The 19,353-nt window shown below is 37.0% G+C and overlaps 1 protein-coding gene across 11 annotated transcripts in view; it reads right to left on the bottom strand.

The window, feature by feature from the left end:
• Positions 1–352: 352 nt before the first annotated feature.
• Positions 353–19,353, bottom strand: part of Trim2 (tripartite motif containing 2) — a 189,328-nt gene continuing 170,327 nt past the window's right edge. For 10 of the 11 annotated variants that reach the window (XM_048813541.1, XM_048813542.1, XM_048813539.1 and 7 more), the window contains exons 9-12: positions 17,148–17,328; positions 15,985–16,055; positions 11,018–11,158; positions 353–5,136 (exon numbers count right to left, since the gene is read on the bottom strand). In XM_048813541.1, coding sequence (XP_048669498.1) covers positions 4,984–5,136; positions 11,018–11,158; positions 15,985–16,055; positions 17,148–17,328 — 546 coding nt within the window. In that variant the 3' untranslated portion in view covers positions 353–4,983. The remainder of the gene's footprint in view (positions 5,137–11,017; positions 11,159–15,984; positions 16,056–17,147; positions 17,329–19,353) is intronic. The other variant, XM_048813534.1, reaches the window with a different exon arrangement.

Genomic DNA, 19,353 nt, shown 5'->3' with positions numbered 1-19,353 from the left:
GTGAGTTCGCTCTCAAGTCCTTTGGTCTATAGAAATGTTGTCTGCCGTGACTGTGGACGTTCCTGTTATCTTGAGTTCTTTAAGGATTATAAAGACAATGATTTTCACTTTTATAACTTTCTAAATATATATGCTGGACATGTGTGTCAGGATTTTGCAAATTCTTGATTAACATGCATCCTAAATGCTAACAGATGGTTGGCAACATAACCAACAAAAATTTTACTAAGCTTCTTCTCATTAATATAAACAGTTTGAATTATTGCCATCTTCCATGTATTCTAGAATATTCCTTTAGTCCCCTTCTCTCAGGGAAATAATTTGTTAAATAAATAAACATTCACTCTAGAAATGGAGAAAACAAGCTTTATTATAATGATTTGAGATTTTTTGTGCATGGTAAAGATATACACGAGTCTTGTTTCTCCTATGTTTCAAGACAGAATTAATTTAAAGTTTTATTGTAGACTAAAGCATCCAAAATACTGTGGTACGTATGTAGCTACGAACATACAAACACTTTGATGCACAGCGTTCATTCTTTAAATAGGCAGTCAGCATTTTGATTCATAAAGTAACAAATGATAAGAATATATCAGTATCAATGTCAGAGAGCGCAAGACTTAGTGTTCTATACACAAAACATATGAAACGGACCTATAAAGATGGAATGTACAAAATCTAAAAAGAAAACAAAGGAAGCAAAAAACCTTCATACTCATACCTTGGATTGAAAGGCTATAGAGATGAGAATGATACAAAAGAATTCTGTTACGAGAATACACTGTTGTGCTGGGGAGTAGCTCAGTGGTAGAGCGCTTGACTACCATGCGCGAGGCCCTGGGTTTGATCCCCAGCACTGCAAAAAAAACCAAAAACACTCTTGATGACAGAACATTCCCCATGTCATAAAGCAAAAGCATTGAGTTGAGTTTAAGGCTGTGTTGCTTTCAAAAGTTAATGGAAGTGCTGTACATTCATTGGAACAACATAGCCAATTTATTAACCTATTCTAGAATATTAATAGCTTTCATACATTCTCCACAAACAGATCACACAATCACTGCCACACAATTCATCTTTAGAAAGTTTTTAAGATTAGCATCATGATTTGTAGCTTACTGTCATTTAAAACAAAACAAAAAAGTATTTATACCAAATAAATCTTTAATGGGCACTTAGTTTCCTTTATGGCAACGCTAGATTCCTAGATATCAAAAATATTAAAAATAATTGTAAAGTTTAAAACCCTGCAACATTTACAGAAAGCAACAGTATTATACGACTTCCGGTTAAAGCAAAATTAGATAAGGTCTGCATCAAATAGCTTCAATTTTATCCTGCCTGGAAATGCCTTGTTTTAAAATTATTCAACTAAAAACACTCCTCCCTTTTCAGAAGCTGGTGAATAGAGAGGATGTCATAGTATCCAAATGTACAAAAAGATTTTTCCCATTTGAAGTGATCTGCAGATTATTTGCTGTTGACTTGCTGTTTCCTCCAATTTATTCAGTAGGTATTACCTAAGCATTTATGTTGACCCTTCAGTATGAGGATCCATAGATACTAAGTAAGGTACTACTATTCCAGTTAATTCCATTCTAGGATACCCTGTATATTTAGTAGTGGAAGCAAGTGTGCAATAGTTGCATGGATCTGGTGTATTAATTGGCCTCAAATCTAGTCATAAGGAAACCTGGAGACTTGTTTAATTATGGGGTCTAAAACTTCACCAAAATACTATATGCCATTAAAAAAATGGCAAACAGTCATAAAGGCTTTTTATTTATGTGTTTCAGGATGGTCAAGTAACTCCCTCCATCCCCATGTCCAGCAGGGGAGGTCTGTATTGGGGGAAAATGCATCGTCACTGACCTTCAAATCCTAATTGGCAATACTATGCCATAAGTGCCCAGGGGAATTTTGAGTGAGTACTTTCTCAGTGCTACTTATCATGAATGTATGACAGGTTCTATACACTTGACAAAGCGAAACCAAATAATAATGGTAGCCCAGAATAAAAGCCACTTATTTTAATATCCTTCTCAGTTTACCAGAAACCATTTTCCATAGAATGTGACAAAATTTCATTTAAATCTTATCTATTTGTATCTTATCAGCAGCACTTTCTCCCCAAAATATGCTCACCAGAAATACAGTAAATGCACATATGTATCCAGGTATGAAATGTTATCTATATTTTAATATATATGATTACATATTTTGGGGGAAAAATATAGTGTTTCCTGGAGTGCCCATAGCATAGGTTTAGTTAAGAGACAGTGGAACAGGTCCAAATCAAACTATCTATATTCCATTCCAGTTTGTGCCAAAAATTGACATGGAAATAAATTAACTATGTATTTAGATACTTGGCCTGATATGATATGATGGCGGCTGATTAATTTTTAAATTCATTTCTAAGTTCACAAATACTTCAAAAAAAAGAAAAAGAAAAAAAAAAAACCCTCTGTAGGTAAACTAGTTTTAAAATCAATAGTCTAGAGCTGGGGATGTAGCTCAATGGTAGAGCATTTACCTAGTATGTCAAGGCCCTGGTTCAGTCCCCAGCACTGCAAAGCCAGAGAAACAAACAAACAAACAAAAAACCCCAACAGTCTGTGATAGAATTTAAATAGGAAGCCATTTACACTTATGAAAATACTTTTATGAAAATAAACTAAAATTAACAACCAATTTAAAAGGTTTTCTTTTAAATAGTCCAGGAACTATTAAGAGTCTAGCCTCCCTTTTAGGCAGAACATTTTATAGTAAATGGCAAAATGAAATTCCTTTCCCCAGGATGTAAACTCCGAGGGGACAGGGATGTTTTTGTTTGTTTTATCTATTAGTCTATTCCCAGTGCCTAGAAGAGTGCCTAGAACCTAGAAGGGACTCTGTAAATAGGAACATTTCAATTCAAAGACTTGGGCTGCAGGTGCAGCTCAGTGGTAGAACTGGCGCTTACATTTGCAATTTCCAGCACCAAGAAAAAAATTAAAAAAAAAAAAAATCAAAGACTTATTTCACTGGCATTAGGAAACAAACAATGTCTTAGTTTAACATTCTAAAAATTTTATTGGATTTTATAACTTCATCACACAGACTTGATCATTCAAAAACTAAAAAATTAAAAAAAAAATAAAAAAATACTAAACCTAAATGTTTCTCTTTCTGAAAAAGCTTTTTTTTTTTTTTTTTTTTTCAGAGCTGATCTGGGCATAATAAATTTAATGGGCAACTGGAAGTTGCTAGATTCCCTTCCAAATTTTAAAAAGTCCTATATAGAGGATGGCTGAATTTTAAATTAATAAGCAATAAGCATCACATTCATATAATAATACATACAGGAAATGTTTTCTTATAGTACAAGTTCTAAGGTGCTTTTAATGAAAAAGATCCCAAAGTCATTATTGAAAACATCAAACATGACATCCTGTTTGGTAGAACTGAGTAGAAAATTAAACAGTGGAAACAGACTGCATCTTATTTTACAGTATCAATGACAAGATTGACTAAATTGTTCTTAACATTTCTCAAAATGCATTTATACTTAGTTCAGATGTAAGTCCAGTTCAACTTTTATTTTGACCTGTTTTTCTTATTTTTCTGCTCTTTTGAAAACACAAGATGATCAGCCACCACCATCATTCCCGGGAAATGGCAAACATCAAACCTGTGTTAGGGCTTGCTCCACAAGGACGGCTTGAGCTGCATTAGTAAAGGAATGTGCTGAAGAATGGCTGGACAGAATGCTTCTGTCTTTCAGAGTGCTGCCTATTTCAATACACCAAAGCTATATATATATTTATATTATACATTCTATCTTACCCTAATCATGTATACATAGTCCCTTGATACCTCTACTATTCATTGAACAATGATAAATAACCATAACATGCTCTTACCTGTAATGCTCTCGAGATAACAGAACTTTGGTAACACTCGCTAAGGGGAAATCATTAATCAATCCACATGCCTTTGGTTGACACCATCGGTCCTCCAAAGGGCTGCTTATGGCTCTCTGTCCTAGGATACTGGTGTCCTACTACATGTGCTGACATTTTGCAGAAGGTAAAGCTCTTGCTTTCATGAAGTGGAAGAGGAAAGAAAGACACATGTGAAAACATGGCACAGATAAAACGTGACCTTTTCTTGATTACGTTCCAGTATATTCATCTGGAGTTAATGGGGCTATTCGTTGACTGAAAGGTAGTATTACTTCTGTAAGATGATTTTTCAAAGCATCAGAGATTTTCAGGTTTCTCAGAAAATGTACTTTGTTTTCTGATACCAGGTGAGTAGGAAAGAGAAGGTAAAAAGAACAGACAGAAAGGATCTTTGATCTAACCCAGAAAGGCTGGGAAATCTGCATTGACTCTCAAGTGTTGTCTGCAAATCAGAGCTGGGAGGATTTTGCAAGACAGCCTCAATTTTTTTTTTTTTCTGAAGTAAGTAATATGTAGTTGTTGATTACCAGCTCCCCCCCCCCAAAGAAGGAAAGAAAGAAATAAAAAACATACTGTAAAAGTGAGGTTAGAAGGTTCCGCAGGTCTTTTGACCTGGGTTAAATAAAGTATATAAGGACGACAGAATTTGTTTTTGGAAGCTCTGCGCAAAGGCTATCATTCACAGGATTAACAAATATTTTCACATATGCTAGTTTTTGTTTAATGTTTGTTTGATTTGCAAAATTAATTTAACTACATAAATCCCTGTCCTATAAGCCATAGTTCACAGGTGTAAAACTTCGCAGTTTGTATATTCAGTAGAAGACTTTTTTTTTTTAAACCCTAATGGTGAATTCTAGAAATTGGATGAGCAGTTTTTTAAGGAAACTGTTACATTCAGAAATAACCATGGAAAGTTCATCAAAGATTCCTTCTAGCATGAAAAGTCTAGTCATAATCTGGTCCCGGGTGGAGAAATCCATTCCAGTTTATAGTGCAAGACCGTCTTGAGGGGACATCTGGCTGGCCACCGTTACTGTAGGTATCGATAGACCTTGAAACAGTGATTTCCAGAGTCTGCAACCACAACATGGCCGTCTGAAGTTAGGGCTAGGCCTTGGGGGCCGTAGAGCGGGTCAGCAGATGTGTTAATGTAGGACAAAAACGATCCACTCCCATCAAACACCTGTAAAAACAGAAAGCCAGATCATCAGGGAAGACGTGATGGTAATGTGCTGAAATACGGTTTACAGAACGCTGGATGCTAACGACTTTAATATAAAAGTGTGTGTTCACCTCTAAGTTTTCTTAGGCCCTCTGGGCATAGCCCTTCCCTCCACTTATTCTTTCCTTGCTTCTCCTCCTGCCTCTCTTTACACTCAGAGTCACTGATAGAGAACACGCCCCTGGCTGCCAGATCTCCCTTGGATTCTGAAACTAGTCGCAGAAGGATTTGGTGGGGACGGCACTGGATAGTGCTTAAAAAATGAATGACCCTTATTTTTCAGCTTTTCCTTCCAGCTTTAAATCTCCACCTCATGCCCACTCTTGTTTTGTTTTGGGTATTGGGGATTGAATTCAGGGGCACTTGACTACTGAGCCACATCCCTATTTTGTATTTTATTTAGAGACAGGGTCTCACTGAGTTGCCTAGCGCCTCATCTTTGCTGAGGCTGGCTTTGAACTTGTGATCCTCCTGCCTCAGCCTCCTGAGGTGCTGGAATTATGGGTGTGGACCACCTCACCTGGCTCACGCCCACTCTTACAGGAGAAAAATCAGCAACTAGATCAAAGAATGATCCTGAGTCACAATGGGCTATGGCAAAAATCGAGATTTCTTTTTGCTTTTCCCAAAAAAGAATAAATTGTAAGAAGTCCATGGTTCAATGTGTATATTTAGATATGAAAAAGGTCTTCTTTTTGGTTAATAACCTTCTTATAAAATAAAAGGAACAAATTGATGTCCCTATGCTTTTTCTTTACCAGAGCCAGGCTGGTTTGTTTTGACCATATACCACTTTCTTTGGCCCACATGGCATTTTTGTTGTTGTTGTTGTTTTTGGTAGTGATTTAACTAAGGATTGAATCCAGGAGCATTCCATCACTGACACATATCCCCAGGCCTTTTTAAATTTTTTTGAGAGAGGGTCTCTCTAAATTGCTTGGGGCCTTGCTAAGTTGCTGAGGCTGGCTTTGAACTTGTGATCCTCCTGCCTCAGTCTCCAGAGTCACTGGGATTTATAGGCATGTGTCACCACTTCCGCTGGCCCACTTCGTGTTTTAAAAGGCAGTGTAACTAGTGGTGCTATGAGGGCCACAATTTTTAGCACTGATAGTCCCATATAGTCCTATTTAGTGAACTTGGTTTATTTTTGTGGTACATTAGACCCTTGACATAGTTCTCATGAGATAGAGAATATCTCTTTCAATATAGATGTCCTCTGTGATAATTAAGCAAGGTAAGTAAGTATATTGGAGAAATCAAAGTATTTGTGTTACATTTATAGTCTCAATTTTTTTCCTGAGAAGTACCTGTTTCATATTCAAACTGATGATGGAAGCTGTCCTCACAGAGACACCTGAAAGTGGCTGGATTTGACAGTGCACTCTGGGTTTTCAGAAACACATAGGGCCACATTAGCAAGGATGAATAGTGCCATCTGGAAATATGTATTTACATCCATGAAGGTATGAACACAGAGAAACTAGAGAACAGTCTTCCTTCAACTTGAGGATCCAAAAGCTTTGTTCTTAATGTAAAGAATTATGTTTTAGTGCTTTTTTCCATTTCTGGAATGTAACCAGTTTTGTTTTGTTTTTAATATTCAACCAAAATGCCAGATGCCATTCTGTTATTCCTAAGCCATGCAAACATAAATTCATTACTGTTATTATAGAATTGTTAATATTTTACTTTGAAATAACTAGATTCACAGGAAGTTACAAAGACAGTAGTAAGAAGTCCTGTTTATCCTTCATCCGGTTCCCCGAATGCTTCTGTCTTCTCCTCTTACTCTGCCACATAAAACTCAACAAATTGACTAAGATATATGCATATAGATTGTATGTTATTTTATCATGTGTACAGATTTGTGTAACCACCACTAAAATCAACAGAACTATTACATCCTCATGAAGACCTTACTCTTGCTACTCCTTGAGAGTTACCCAACTTCCCTGGCCCCGCTGCCCTCACAACCGCTACTCTTTTTTTCCCTCTCTATAATTTTGTCATTTTTAGAATGTTACATAAATGGAATCACGTGGTATGTGAACTTTTCAAAGTGGCTTTTTCACTCACCACAATGCCCTTGAGATGCATCCACCTATTGAGTGAATCATTAGCCTATTTTAAATGCTGAGTAGTATTCCATAGTGTGGAAATATCACAACTTGTTTAGCCATAAATCTACTGAGGGACATCTTGGTTAATTCAGTTTGGAGCTATTACAAATTACGTTCTATGAATGACAGCATATAAGCTTTTATGTGGACATAGTTTTCACTTTTCTGGGATACACTCCCAGGAAAGCAACTTCTGGGTTGCATAGTAAGTATATGTTTATAGTTTTTTTTAAAGAAACTGCCAAACGGGCTGGGGAGGTGGCTCAAGCGGTAGTGCCCTCGCCTGGCATGCTCGGGGCGCTGGGTTCAATCCTCAGCACCACATAAAATAAAATAAAGTAGTGATCTAATTTCTCCACATTCTCACCGGTATTTGGCATTATCAATAGTTTTAATTTTAGCTGTTCAAATATGATTGCAATAGTACCTCATCATGGTCTTAATTTGCACTTTTCTAATGTCTAATGATGTTGAACATCTTTTCATGTGTATATTGATTCAATGAAACTTCTCTTTATCTCTCTTGTCTACTTTCTAATTAGTGTATCTAGTGGTGCTATGAGGGCCACTATGGTTATTTTATTGTTGAGTTCTGAGAATCCTTTTTTCTTTTTTTGGGTACCAAGGATTGAACCCAAGGGTGTTTGACCCCCAAGTCATATCCCCCGACTATTTTTATATTTTATTTAGAGACAGGGTTTCCCTAAGTTGCTTACAGCCCTAAGTTGCTGAGGCTGGCTTTGAATTCATAATCCTCCTGCCTCAGCCTCCAGAGCTGCTGGGATTACAGGCATGTGTCACTGCACCTGGCAGTTCTGAGTCTTTACACACACAAGGTGTAAGCCCTTCATCAGGAGTGTGGTTTGTATATGTGAAAGCTAGAGAGGAAAAAGGGAAAGAAAGGGTGGGGAAGGGGGTCTCATGAAAATCAAAGAGAAATAATAAAACAGGAAAGGGAACAGGGAATGGGAGGATGAGGGAGGGCAGGGGTGACATACTGGGGACTGATATTAACCAAATTATATCATTACACTGTGTGCATGTTTGACTATGTAACAACAAACTCTATGATTATGTATAACTATAATGCACCAATAAAAAAAGTGGGGAAAAAATGTGGTTTGTAAATATTTTCTCCCATGTCTGTTTGCCTCTATTTTTAGCCTTATCTCTTTCACAGATCCAGATGTTTATGTTTGATGAAGTCTAATTTATTCTACTTTCCCCCCTATGCATAGTTAAAAACCTCTTCACCAAGCTCTAGGTCTCCAAGAGTTTCTTAAAATCTTTTAAAAGTTTGTTTTCTAAAACTCCAATCTCCTAGCTTTCCATTTAAACCTATGATCCATTTTGAGATAACTTTTTTATAAGATGAGATTTATTTATTTTGCCTCAGTGGTTATCTTATTTGTGACAGCCCCATTTGTTGAAAAGGGTGTCTTTGATTCATCCATTAAATTGCTCTTATGTCTTCCTCAAAAAAATCAGTTGGCCATATGTGTGGGGGGACTACTTCTGGATTGTGTCCTGTGGATGTGTCTTCCACTAGTACCACACAGGCTTGATTAATGTAGGTATATAGAAATATATATACCTGCCACCAGTACCACACAGGCTTGATTAATGCAGGTATATAGAAATCCGGAGAAGCAATTCCTCTCAATTTATTTTTCTTTTTCAATATTGTTGTAGCTATTCCTGTTTCTTTGCTTTGCCATATAAATATTAAAATAATCTTGTTTGTTATCTACAAAAAAATACTGCTTAGATTTTGTTTTAAAAACCTGTATATTAATCGGAGTCAGTTGATGGTGCTTCATGTTGATCCATCCCTGTTGAGTCTTGTCATCCATGAACATCCTTTATCAATCCCTTTATTATTTAATCTTCTTTTATCAGCATTTTATAGTTTTCAGCATATAAATACTGGATATATTTTGTTATTATTCCTAAATATTTCAATTTTTCTTTTTCTTTTGCAATTGTCAGTGGTATTGTATTTTGAATTTTTGGCTTCCATGTGCTCATTGGAAGCACATTAGTACAGCTGATTTTTGTTATGTCGATCTGGTATTCTGTGATCTGGCTCAACTCCCCTATTAGTTCTAGGAAACTTTTAGAGATTCCTTGGCATTTTTCATGTAAATGATCCTTTATCTGCGAACATGCAAAGTTTTAAATTTCCTCCTTTCCAACTTGTAAGCTTTTCATTTCCTGTTTCTTCTTTATTGTGCCTGCTGAACCTTCTGGTACTATGTTGGATAAGGATGGTGAGGACAGATATCCTTGCTTAGTCCCCGACCGTACATGAAAGGTGTTTCACCCAAGAGAAAGCTGCTAACCAAAGGTTTCACAGATGTTCTTTATCAAGTAGAGAAAGAGTCTCTATTCCATCATGAAAGTGTATCAAACGTTGTCAAATGTTTTTTCTGCATCAATTAATATCATAATTTTTCTCCTTTAGACTTATAATATGGTGGATTAATATTGACTGATTTTTAAATTCTAAGCTGGCCCTGCATCCCTGGAATAAACTCTACTTGGTCATAGAAGGATTTTTACATATTGCTGAATTCCATTTCTCAGTATTTTATTAAAAATTCTGGGATGAACACAGTATATTTATGAGGAATACGTATGTCTGTAGTTTTGTTTTTTGTATTGTCTGTGTCTGATTTTGCTATCACAACTTCAGCAGCAGGATTGAAAGTGAGTTGGGAAAGTGTTTCCTTGTTTTCTCTTTTCTGGAAGAAACTACGTAGAATTAGCATTAATTTTTCTTTAAACAGTTAGTAGAATTCTTCAGTGAAACCCTCTGAGCCCTGACATTTCTTTCTGGAGAGTTTGAAAATTATGAATTAAATTTCCTTAACAGTTATAGGGCTATTCAAATTATTTATTTCATACTGGGTGAGTTATAGAGTTGTACTTTCTGACAAATTGTCCATTTTATCTAAGCTGTTAAATCTGTAATATGTAGAGTGTTTACAGAATTCTCTCTCTCTTTTTTTGGTAGCAGGGATTGAACCCAGGAGCACTTAACCACTAAGTCACATCCCCAGCCCTTTTAATATTTCATTTAGAGACAGAGTCTAAGTTGCTTAGGACCTTGCTAAGTTGCTGAGGCTGGCTTTGAACTTCCAATCCTCTTGCCTCTGGGAATACAAGCATGCGCCACTGCACCTGGCTTATGTGTGCTTTTTAAATTGAAACACTAAATAACAAGGAATAGCTAAAGGCTTAATAATTACTATAATTTTATGGTAATGATGAGTATAAGTGACAACTGGGGGTGTCTGCATCAAATGTAATGTGACATAAAAATTTCTTTTGATTTTTTCTTGGTGACAAAATCATAGGTATTACTAAAACTACTGCAGATTGTTACCTTAGATTGTTAACAAATAAAGGGAAATGACAATTTTCACTCAGAAATTAGTAAAAATAATAATGTAGTATTTATGCTCAATGAATCTTTTGAATTCCATCCATAAATGAACCTAAATTGGGGTTCTATGGGATCCACGTTTAAAGCCCTGAAATAGAGGATCTCCTGCTGTAGGCACGTGCCTTTGGTCTAGTCCAGCTTGCATTGTTTGGTCCTTCTGGTGACTTAACCAGTGGAGAAGGGAAAACACCCCCAATCTGGGGGACAGCCAGTTCGTCTTCATTTTGAACAAAGCCTAACATCTAACCATATACATGATTAGTGTTCAGTGTACCTGGATCCTGCTGTTTCCCCAGTCTGCCACAATGATGTTTCCATTCGAATCCACTGCTACACCTGTGGGGGCATTAAACTGCCCATTTCCTTCTCCGTTGGAGCCAAACTTCAACATGAATTCTCCTTCCTGATTAAACACCTGTGGAAATATTTTTAAATTGTTTTACATTAAAATCATGGACCCAACATCAGGGACTTAAAAAATATCTCTCTGAACAGGTTACTTGCAACAAAACCTGTAATATAAGGCATTCTGGGGGGAAAAAAGTAAATCTACAAACTGAAGCTGTCTATCACTTATGGTTCTTCAACGTACTACAGAAACCTGATTCATAATTTATTTAAGTCACTCTTCTCTTTTTTACAGTTTATATCTAGTTATTAAGTACTGATGTGAAAAATACTTTTGTTATAAATCATAAAATACAAATATAAGGTGGTATGAGTAAGTAGAGCTATAATTTTCAGCAGTATTATTCTTTCTGACTTAAACAGCTCCATTTCAAGAATGGACATTGTATTTCCAGTGGGATAGAAAGTCATTCAGTTTAGACCAGAGAGGGGGTTTTTGTTAGGTCAGAAAGCTCTGAATCTATTACTGTTTTCCTACATCACATAACAAGAAAGAGGAGACTGGACTCCATACAAGAGGAGATTCAGAGTGTGTGTGCGTGTGTATGCACAGCCACTTGCACAATGGTAGCAGGTGAAGAGTAAGCAAAGGACTTACTCCAGTTAATATAGGTAGTCTATATGATTCTAAGGCTTTGACAAACAGAACCTACCGAGATTGTTAGAAGTGAGGGGATAAATAGAACGCTTTTTTCTTTTTGGTACTGAGGATTGAACTCAGGGGCACTTAACCACTGAGGCCCATCCTCAGCCCTTTTTTTATATTTCATTTAGAGACAGAGTCTTGCTGAGTTGCTTAGGGCTTCGCTAAGTTGCTGAGGCTGGCTTTGAATTCGTGATCAAGCAATGGGATTTGCTGTGGTTAAGTAAATATTTTTATTAATACAGTGTTACTATGTTTTTTATATATATGTATGTTTGTGTATGTGTGTATACATATTTTATATATATTATATATAATACAGAATACTGATTTTGAGATAATTAACATTTTAATGTGTTAATGTTATCATTAACATTTTAATGATAACACTACAGTAAATATAATTCTATCTTGATGCTTAGATGATACTTAATGGTTCTGAAATGTCTCTTGAGACTTTATTTTAAACATCCATCACCATGATGTCTAGATGCACAGAGACAGTCACTAACAAATCCAAAAGGACTACACTCCAGGTACCTTTAGAGTAGAGATGACTTAAATGTGGCCTGAGAAAGTGCACCATATGTGAGCGTAGATCTAATTTGAGGATGAGCTCAGGACCTTTGAGGACCTCTTTGGTTCTTCACAAAGAACAGACATAAGAACAACCAGCTTTCACTATGGTGTTTTCCTTGACTGAAGGCTGGGGTGTGGTTCAGTGGTACAGAACTTGCCTAGCACGTTCCAGGACCTGGGTTTAATTTCCGGCACACACAACCCCTCTACCTCCCCAAAAATAAAGCATAAAAAAAGCACCCTGACTCTTTCTGTCACCTTTTATCCACATCCTTCTAATTTTAAAGACCAATGGGAACAGATAAAATATATAAAAGAAAAAGGTCAATGGGAATGTGTCTATGCTGTTGAAGACACATTTATTATTCTCTGATCTTTCCCTGATTAATTCCTACAAATAATAAGTTTGTTTGTACTTATCTTTCTGAGTCACTGTATTTCCTTGGCATAACTGCTGCTTCTTCATATTAGAATAATGGAGAATGCTGAATCTTGCCTTACTTGTTTTATAATAAAAAGAAAATATATACAGTCATCTCCCCTAATCTGGGGTTTTATTTTCTTCATGTTCAGTTACCTATACCACTGGAGCAGGAAAATATGATGTGGAAAACTCCAGAAATAAACAGTTCATAAGTTATAAGTAATTTTCATTATAGTATATCGTTTTAATTGTTCTATTCCATTATTAGTGATTATTGTTAATGGCTTATTGTGCCTTATTTATAAGTTAAACTTCATCATAGGTATATATAAGAAAAATATAGTATTTATATAGAGTTTGGTGCTGTATAGTTTTGGGGGCTCCCCCGGGGGTCTTGGAACTATTCCCCAATCATGTACTGCAGGGCTGGGAAGTGTAGCTCAGTCGTAGAGCACTTGCCTAATGTGTGAGGCCTGGGTTCAATCCCCAGCGTTGCGGGGGTGGGGAGAGTACTGTAAATAGCTAAAGAACTAACTACAGCAGACTTACTTGGTGGCACTGACCTATGAGTACAGTTTTTACATTTACCAACACAGAAGTGACCTGAGTTCAGAACTATTGCTGTCACATGGGAAACCAAAGAGCCCACGTATTTCAGAGAAGTTGAACATCAGTAGCTATCAGAGAGAAGAGAAAAACAAAAGGCTATGACTTTCTTAACTAAGAAGAAAACTGGGTTTAAAGAATTAAAATAATCTATCTCTACTGTCCTGAGAACTTGATGAGTTTTCAGAACTTTAGTGATTATAAATTTCTCATATTTTGTTTTCCATCTAAAAGTCACTGAATTACTTACAAATCATTCAGATGAAAACATATTAAGAGGCAGAAATATGAGCTGAGATTTTTATAACTTTGCTCTTTGTTAAGTATTTATAGCATTAAAAAAAAAAACCTGACAATAATTCTTTCCTGATTTCAAAATCTTCACCATGTCAAATACCTGAATGATATGAAAGTTTTCTTGATAACCCCAGCCCTAATTATACAAATACATTCCCTCTCTCTCTCTCTCTCTCTCTCTCTCTCTCTCTCCTAAGAGCTGGGCCCTTAGCCTCCCAAATACTTCCAACCTCCTATAAATCTTTTCTCTGGAATCATGAATTTTACACATCCCTATTTTTATGAAGTCATTATTGCTGTCTGCCTAGCACTTTGGTTACTTACATATGTTTCGTTTGTTTCTAGAGTGTCAGGGCTGATTAATAGGAGCTGTCCCACTACAAACTGTTGATCCATAGAGGCTGCCTGGAGCATAGGACAGGAAAGACTCTGAGGCCACCAAGTGGCTTGGTGGAAAAGAGCAACTGGATTAATCATTGTCTTCCCGTGGGTGGATGGGAGGGCAGCACTTATGCCAGGCATTTGCTAGCCTCTGCCCCTGTGAAGATCTTTCTGGGTTTTGTTCTTGTTGAATGCCTTGGAGCTAAACAAATGGTTCCTCTATAGAGTGATGGAGGGTAGGAAGAAGGATCACAGCCTGTGTTCTAAAAAGTGTCAATTAGAGCTGATCAATAGAAGCTGTCCCACAGCGACCCCCTCATAGAAATATGAGCTCATTCTACAGCAGTGTTATGGCCCCTGAAGATAGGTACATGCTCACTTCCTGATGCCTTTTTGCTATCCTCCTCCTCCTCCTCCTCCTCTCCAAAGGACCTGCCTCAACTCNCCTCCTCCTCCCCCACCCATCCCAGTGGAATTTTCCTATCATCCTCTTCCTTTAGACACCTCCCTTAGAGTGGGACCACAGGGAATGCAGCTTATCTGCAGTGGGTGTAGGGGGCGCTCTACCACTGTATGAGCAACCCTGGAGACAACATGGCAGAGAATTGCCATAATAAGGCAGGCAAAGCTGGACACTCTTTGCCCTCATCCTGCCCCATCTCCCTGGCTTACTGTGCTCTACTCTTTGCACAAGAGCTGACATTCATCAAAAAAAAGCTCAATGACTTTCCATTTACTCAGGTTAAGGAGATCTTCCAGGATGGGCTGGGAAATGAAGCACTTAAGAAGAACTTCTGAGCATTAAAAATCCTACCCCTTACCTGGCTATTCCAGTTACCAGCACAGAAAAGTAATTATTAACTTTGGTTGCTCAGTGGTTGCCTCTAAGTGCAAACATTAGTCATTGGCCTACCACTTAAGCTGTTTCCTTATTTTTCCATCAAAATGACTCACTTTTAAACACTTAAATGAATTTATAAGAAAAACTTTGGATCAGTTTTATGAGTACAAACAGTACCACTTGATATAAAAGAAGGAATCCTAAAAATATTTTTCTTCTTTTTGGTAGTGCTAGAGATCAAACCCAGGGCCTCAGGCATAACAGGCAAGAACTACCACTGAGCTACATCCCTAGACCTAATCATCCTAAAAATTAACACATTAAAATATGTCAATAAATAGTAAGATTTATAAAAAACCAAATATGTGTGTCAGAGCACTGCCCATGGCCACCTGACATACATCAGTGCTCAAGAAGATCACTAAGTGTTTTCTCGTCATAACAGTAAAGCAGAAATATGCCTGAGTTACCTTATTAGTTCTTGATTTTCCTCATAATAATGTTTAAATTTTCCTCTTCCTGTACTCAGTAAGAAGGATGTAATATATTATTTAAAAAGGCCATTATTTTCTAAGTAACACCAAATGTGTGAAAGTATTTTAAACTATGAAATATACCACTTCCCCCAAGTCTGTTGAAGCACAATTCTTATAGATTTTATTTTAAAGGCATTTTGGTTCATGAAAATTGAAAAAGTGATTTTTGTTTTAATCTGTCGGATAGCCACAAAATATTAAGTTTCAGAAAGTTCTGTTTCTACATTCAAGAAATTGCTTTTTAAAACTTAATTTTCAGATCGTCTTTGATAAATTTTCTAATCATCTTTAATAAAGCAACTGCCACTGTATTTTGTTCAATTCCCTGACTCTTTTAAGTCTGTATGTCCACATGAAAATCTGCATTTTTAAGCATAAGCAAAATCTACTTTTTTGAGGTTAATTTCCTTAAATTCTGTGTGTCTATGTAAGTATTGTATGTTGTTCTCTCCCAGACCAACTTCTCCATAAAAGCAGCTTAAAAAAAAAAAAAAAAAGTAAATAACAACTGATGTGTTCATAGTACCTTGACAGAATGATTATGGAAATCTGTAACAATAATCTCATTATTGCTATTTACAGCTGCAAAATGAGGACCTGCAATAAAAAAATGGAAAAAAAAATTATGTAATGACAACAACAAAAATAATTGCAACAGAGCAGTTACTATAACAATAACAAACTGAATACATTAACTTGATTATTTAAGAAAGAACAAATAACCAGAGACCCCGATCCCTGCATGATCATATAGCCAGCCCTTTGTGCTCTAGATAATGTGGATCCTATGTTATTCTACACTTGGGATTGTCTAGTCTGACTTCTCCCGGATCAAGCAAAGAGTTCCAGCAGCCCTAACAAAGTAGGACCATCAGTAAGCATCAGAATTCATTCTCCACACCATCATCTGAAAGTCACACCTGCCAGCTTCTCTGAATACATTAGTCTTTTTTTAGGATCCTAAAAAAAAAGTGTTTACTAAGGAAAGATATGAGGACACTTAGCCCTGGAAAAGAGACTCCAGTATGTAATTTTTTCTTTTCTAAAAAATTGAGCAGGAAACCCACTTTCATAATTTGGAGTGACATTCAGAACCTGGCAGGACAAAGAACTGGAGACAAAGCACAAAGAAAGATTATGCAAATGAATGTAAAATGCCCAAAGCATCCTTTCAAAACGAAAATGAACTGTGTTCAGCCTCTTCTTGCAGATGTGAAAAAACCGAAGCTTGTGATTGCTAAGTGGCACTCCCAGAAGATAAGTAAGAGACTTCCTCCCTGCACTTGGCAAACATTCTGAACCCTGTTCTCATAATAACTTAGGTGAAATAAATTCCAACTAGAGGCTCTTTAAATAAAAATTCAGTATGGAAAACAGGAGTTACTCCATTGTTCCTCAAAGAGTTTTATTTTTAAAATGTTTTATTTTAAATGCATATTTTACTTAACATAAATATTTGAGGAGCAGACTTCTGCACTGTGAATTGGGACCCCACAGCAACCACACATGAACTGCAGTCTGACTTACTGGTGGAGTAACTGAAAAGCATCTAAGCATGCTTCAGCTTAGATTTCATCCCCAGCATCTTTCCCCAAAGCCAGCAAACACCCTGGGGATGTGGCGTCTTCAACATGCTCCATCATGCAAATGTGAGCAGAAGAAGCATAAAAAAGGGGGTTTACATATTACCGTCGAGTGTACCTGCAAACTGCCTGTCCCCATTTCCTCGGCTACCAAACCTGGTGACTATTTTCCCATTTGGTTGGAAGATAAACACGCAGCATGCTTTGTTGTCCACCACAATAATGTGCCCGTTGCGGTCCACAGAAACTCCTTTGGGCCCCATCAGCTTTCCCGATCCAATTTTTGTCTGTTAGAAACAAGTGCAGAAATTGAGTACAGACCTCAAAGTTTAACACTAGAGAACATGAAGTTAGACACTGTTTCAGTAAACGTTGGCTCGAATGTTCAGGCTGCACAGGTACTCAGGCACCCAGTGATCTCTGTCTCAGCAAATTGGCTTTGTCACATCTAGTATCTGCTATGAGTATTTATACGAAAATCTTATTTTTTAAAAGGGATCACCACCACCAAAAATGTTCTAGAATTTCCTAGACTGGGGTCACAATACCCTCTTCTAAAGAGGTGGTGTAGTTGAGTGACAGGTCACTGGGTTAGGAGTCAGAGAATTGTCCTGCTGCTGTCACCTGCTTTCAGCACCCCCGATGTGGCCCAAATTTAATTCCTTTTATTTCCAGATTTCTTATCTATTAAAAAAAAGTCAAAAACCCCCCACCAACCTTAATAACTTTCAATGGTACTTCTAGAATATGTGTTAAGTAAAATAATGTAGGTAGGGCTGGGGTTGTAGCTCAGAGTGCTTGCCTAGCATGTGTGAGGCACTGGGTTCGATTCTCAGCACCACATATAAATAAAATAAAGGTACATTGACAACTAACAAAAATTTAAAGAATAATAATAATGTAGGTAAAGGGTTTAATGTAGAGCACACAGTAAGCACTCACTAAAAGGAAGCCATTGTTGTTATTGTTACCTAGCACTCTTGATGTTGAAACTGCCAGGCATCTGCCACTGACGTTGACTAGAATTCAGTTCCACATGAGTGGAGGTCATGTCTGTTTTATCCACCACTTCCTGGTGTATAACAGGTACTCAACAAGAATTTACTAAATAAACTTTAAAAGACTGGATTATTAGTGGGTAATCATGATGAAATGGTTTCACTCTTCACTTTATTTTAAAAGGACAGAAAAACATGAGATTGCTATCAACCATATATCATAAACACTTTAAGTTTCATTCATGTTCCTGAACCAATTAAATTTAATGAATACATAAATGCATGTTGGAGATGCAGTTTAACTTAGTATTATTTTTGTAGCTCCGTTTTATGGAGTGCTCATAAAGAACTGCTTCACGCATTTACCTCTACTTACTGGCTCTACAGACCTGAGCACCCACCATGTACTCGATATTGTGTTCCAGGCTTGTGGTAAATAAACACAGATAAGACACAGCTTCTGCCTCAGGGATGTCTCTGTCACACTGGCACCCACGCCTCAAGCATCAGAGGGAAACACATCTATGTGTGTTTTTATGAGAGATCTTTCAGCTATATTACTGAACAACGCAAGGTATTGAGTAGGGAGTAGAGTCTGAGTCCACTTGGGTTAAATGTATGCATACAGGCATGTACTGTATAGTCAGCCCAAGCATCCTGGGCTCTGCAAATGCAGGCTCAACAAATCTCAGATTGAAAATATTCAGAAGACAAAAGAAAAAAAGTCTGTGTGTGTGCTGAACTTATACAGATTTTTTTTTTTTTTTTGGTCACTATTCCCTTAACAATATAGCATAACAACTATAAACATTGTCATTTACATTGTAGTAGGCATTATAAGTGATTTAGAGATGATTTAAAATATACAGGAGAATGTGACTAGTTTCCATGCAAATTCTACACCATTTATCTGAGGGACTTGAGCATCCTCAGGTTTGTTATCTAAGGGGTGGGAGGTTGCTGGAACCAATTCCCCATGGACACCAAGGGACAATGGTACTTCTGAAAGGAAAAATGAGAAACCAGTGTCTGTACCTTAGAAAGCGGTATCAGTGGTGGCAGGAGACACACTCACTGTTCATTTTATACTCTTAGGCACATCTTAAAAGCCTATTTTCATGTATAACTTTTTAAATTAAAAATTAAGGGGCTGGGGATGTGGCTCAAGCGGTAGCGCGCTTGCCTGGCATGCGTGCGGCCCGGGTTCGATCCTCAGTACCACATACAAAGATGTTGTGTCCGCCGAAAACTAAAAAATAAATATTAAAAATTCTAAAAAAAAAAAAAAAAAAAAAAAAAAAAATAAACAACCCC

The sequence above is a fragment of the Marmota marmota genome, unplaced genomic scaffold (assembly GCF_001458135.2).
Source record: "Marmota marmota marmota unplaced genomic scaffold, marMar, whole genome shotgun sequence".
Classification (NCBI taxonomy): Eukaryota; Metazoa; Chordata; class Mammalia; order Rodentia; family Sciuridae; genus Marmota; species Marmota marmota.
Note: the sequence above shows the minus strand (reverse complement) of the source record. Positions and strands in the feature narration are given on the sequence as shown.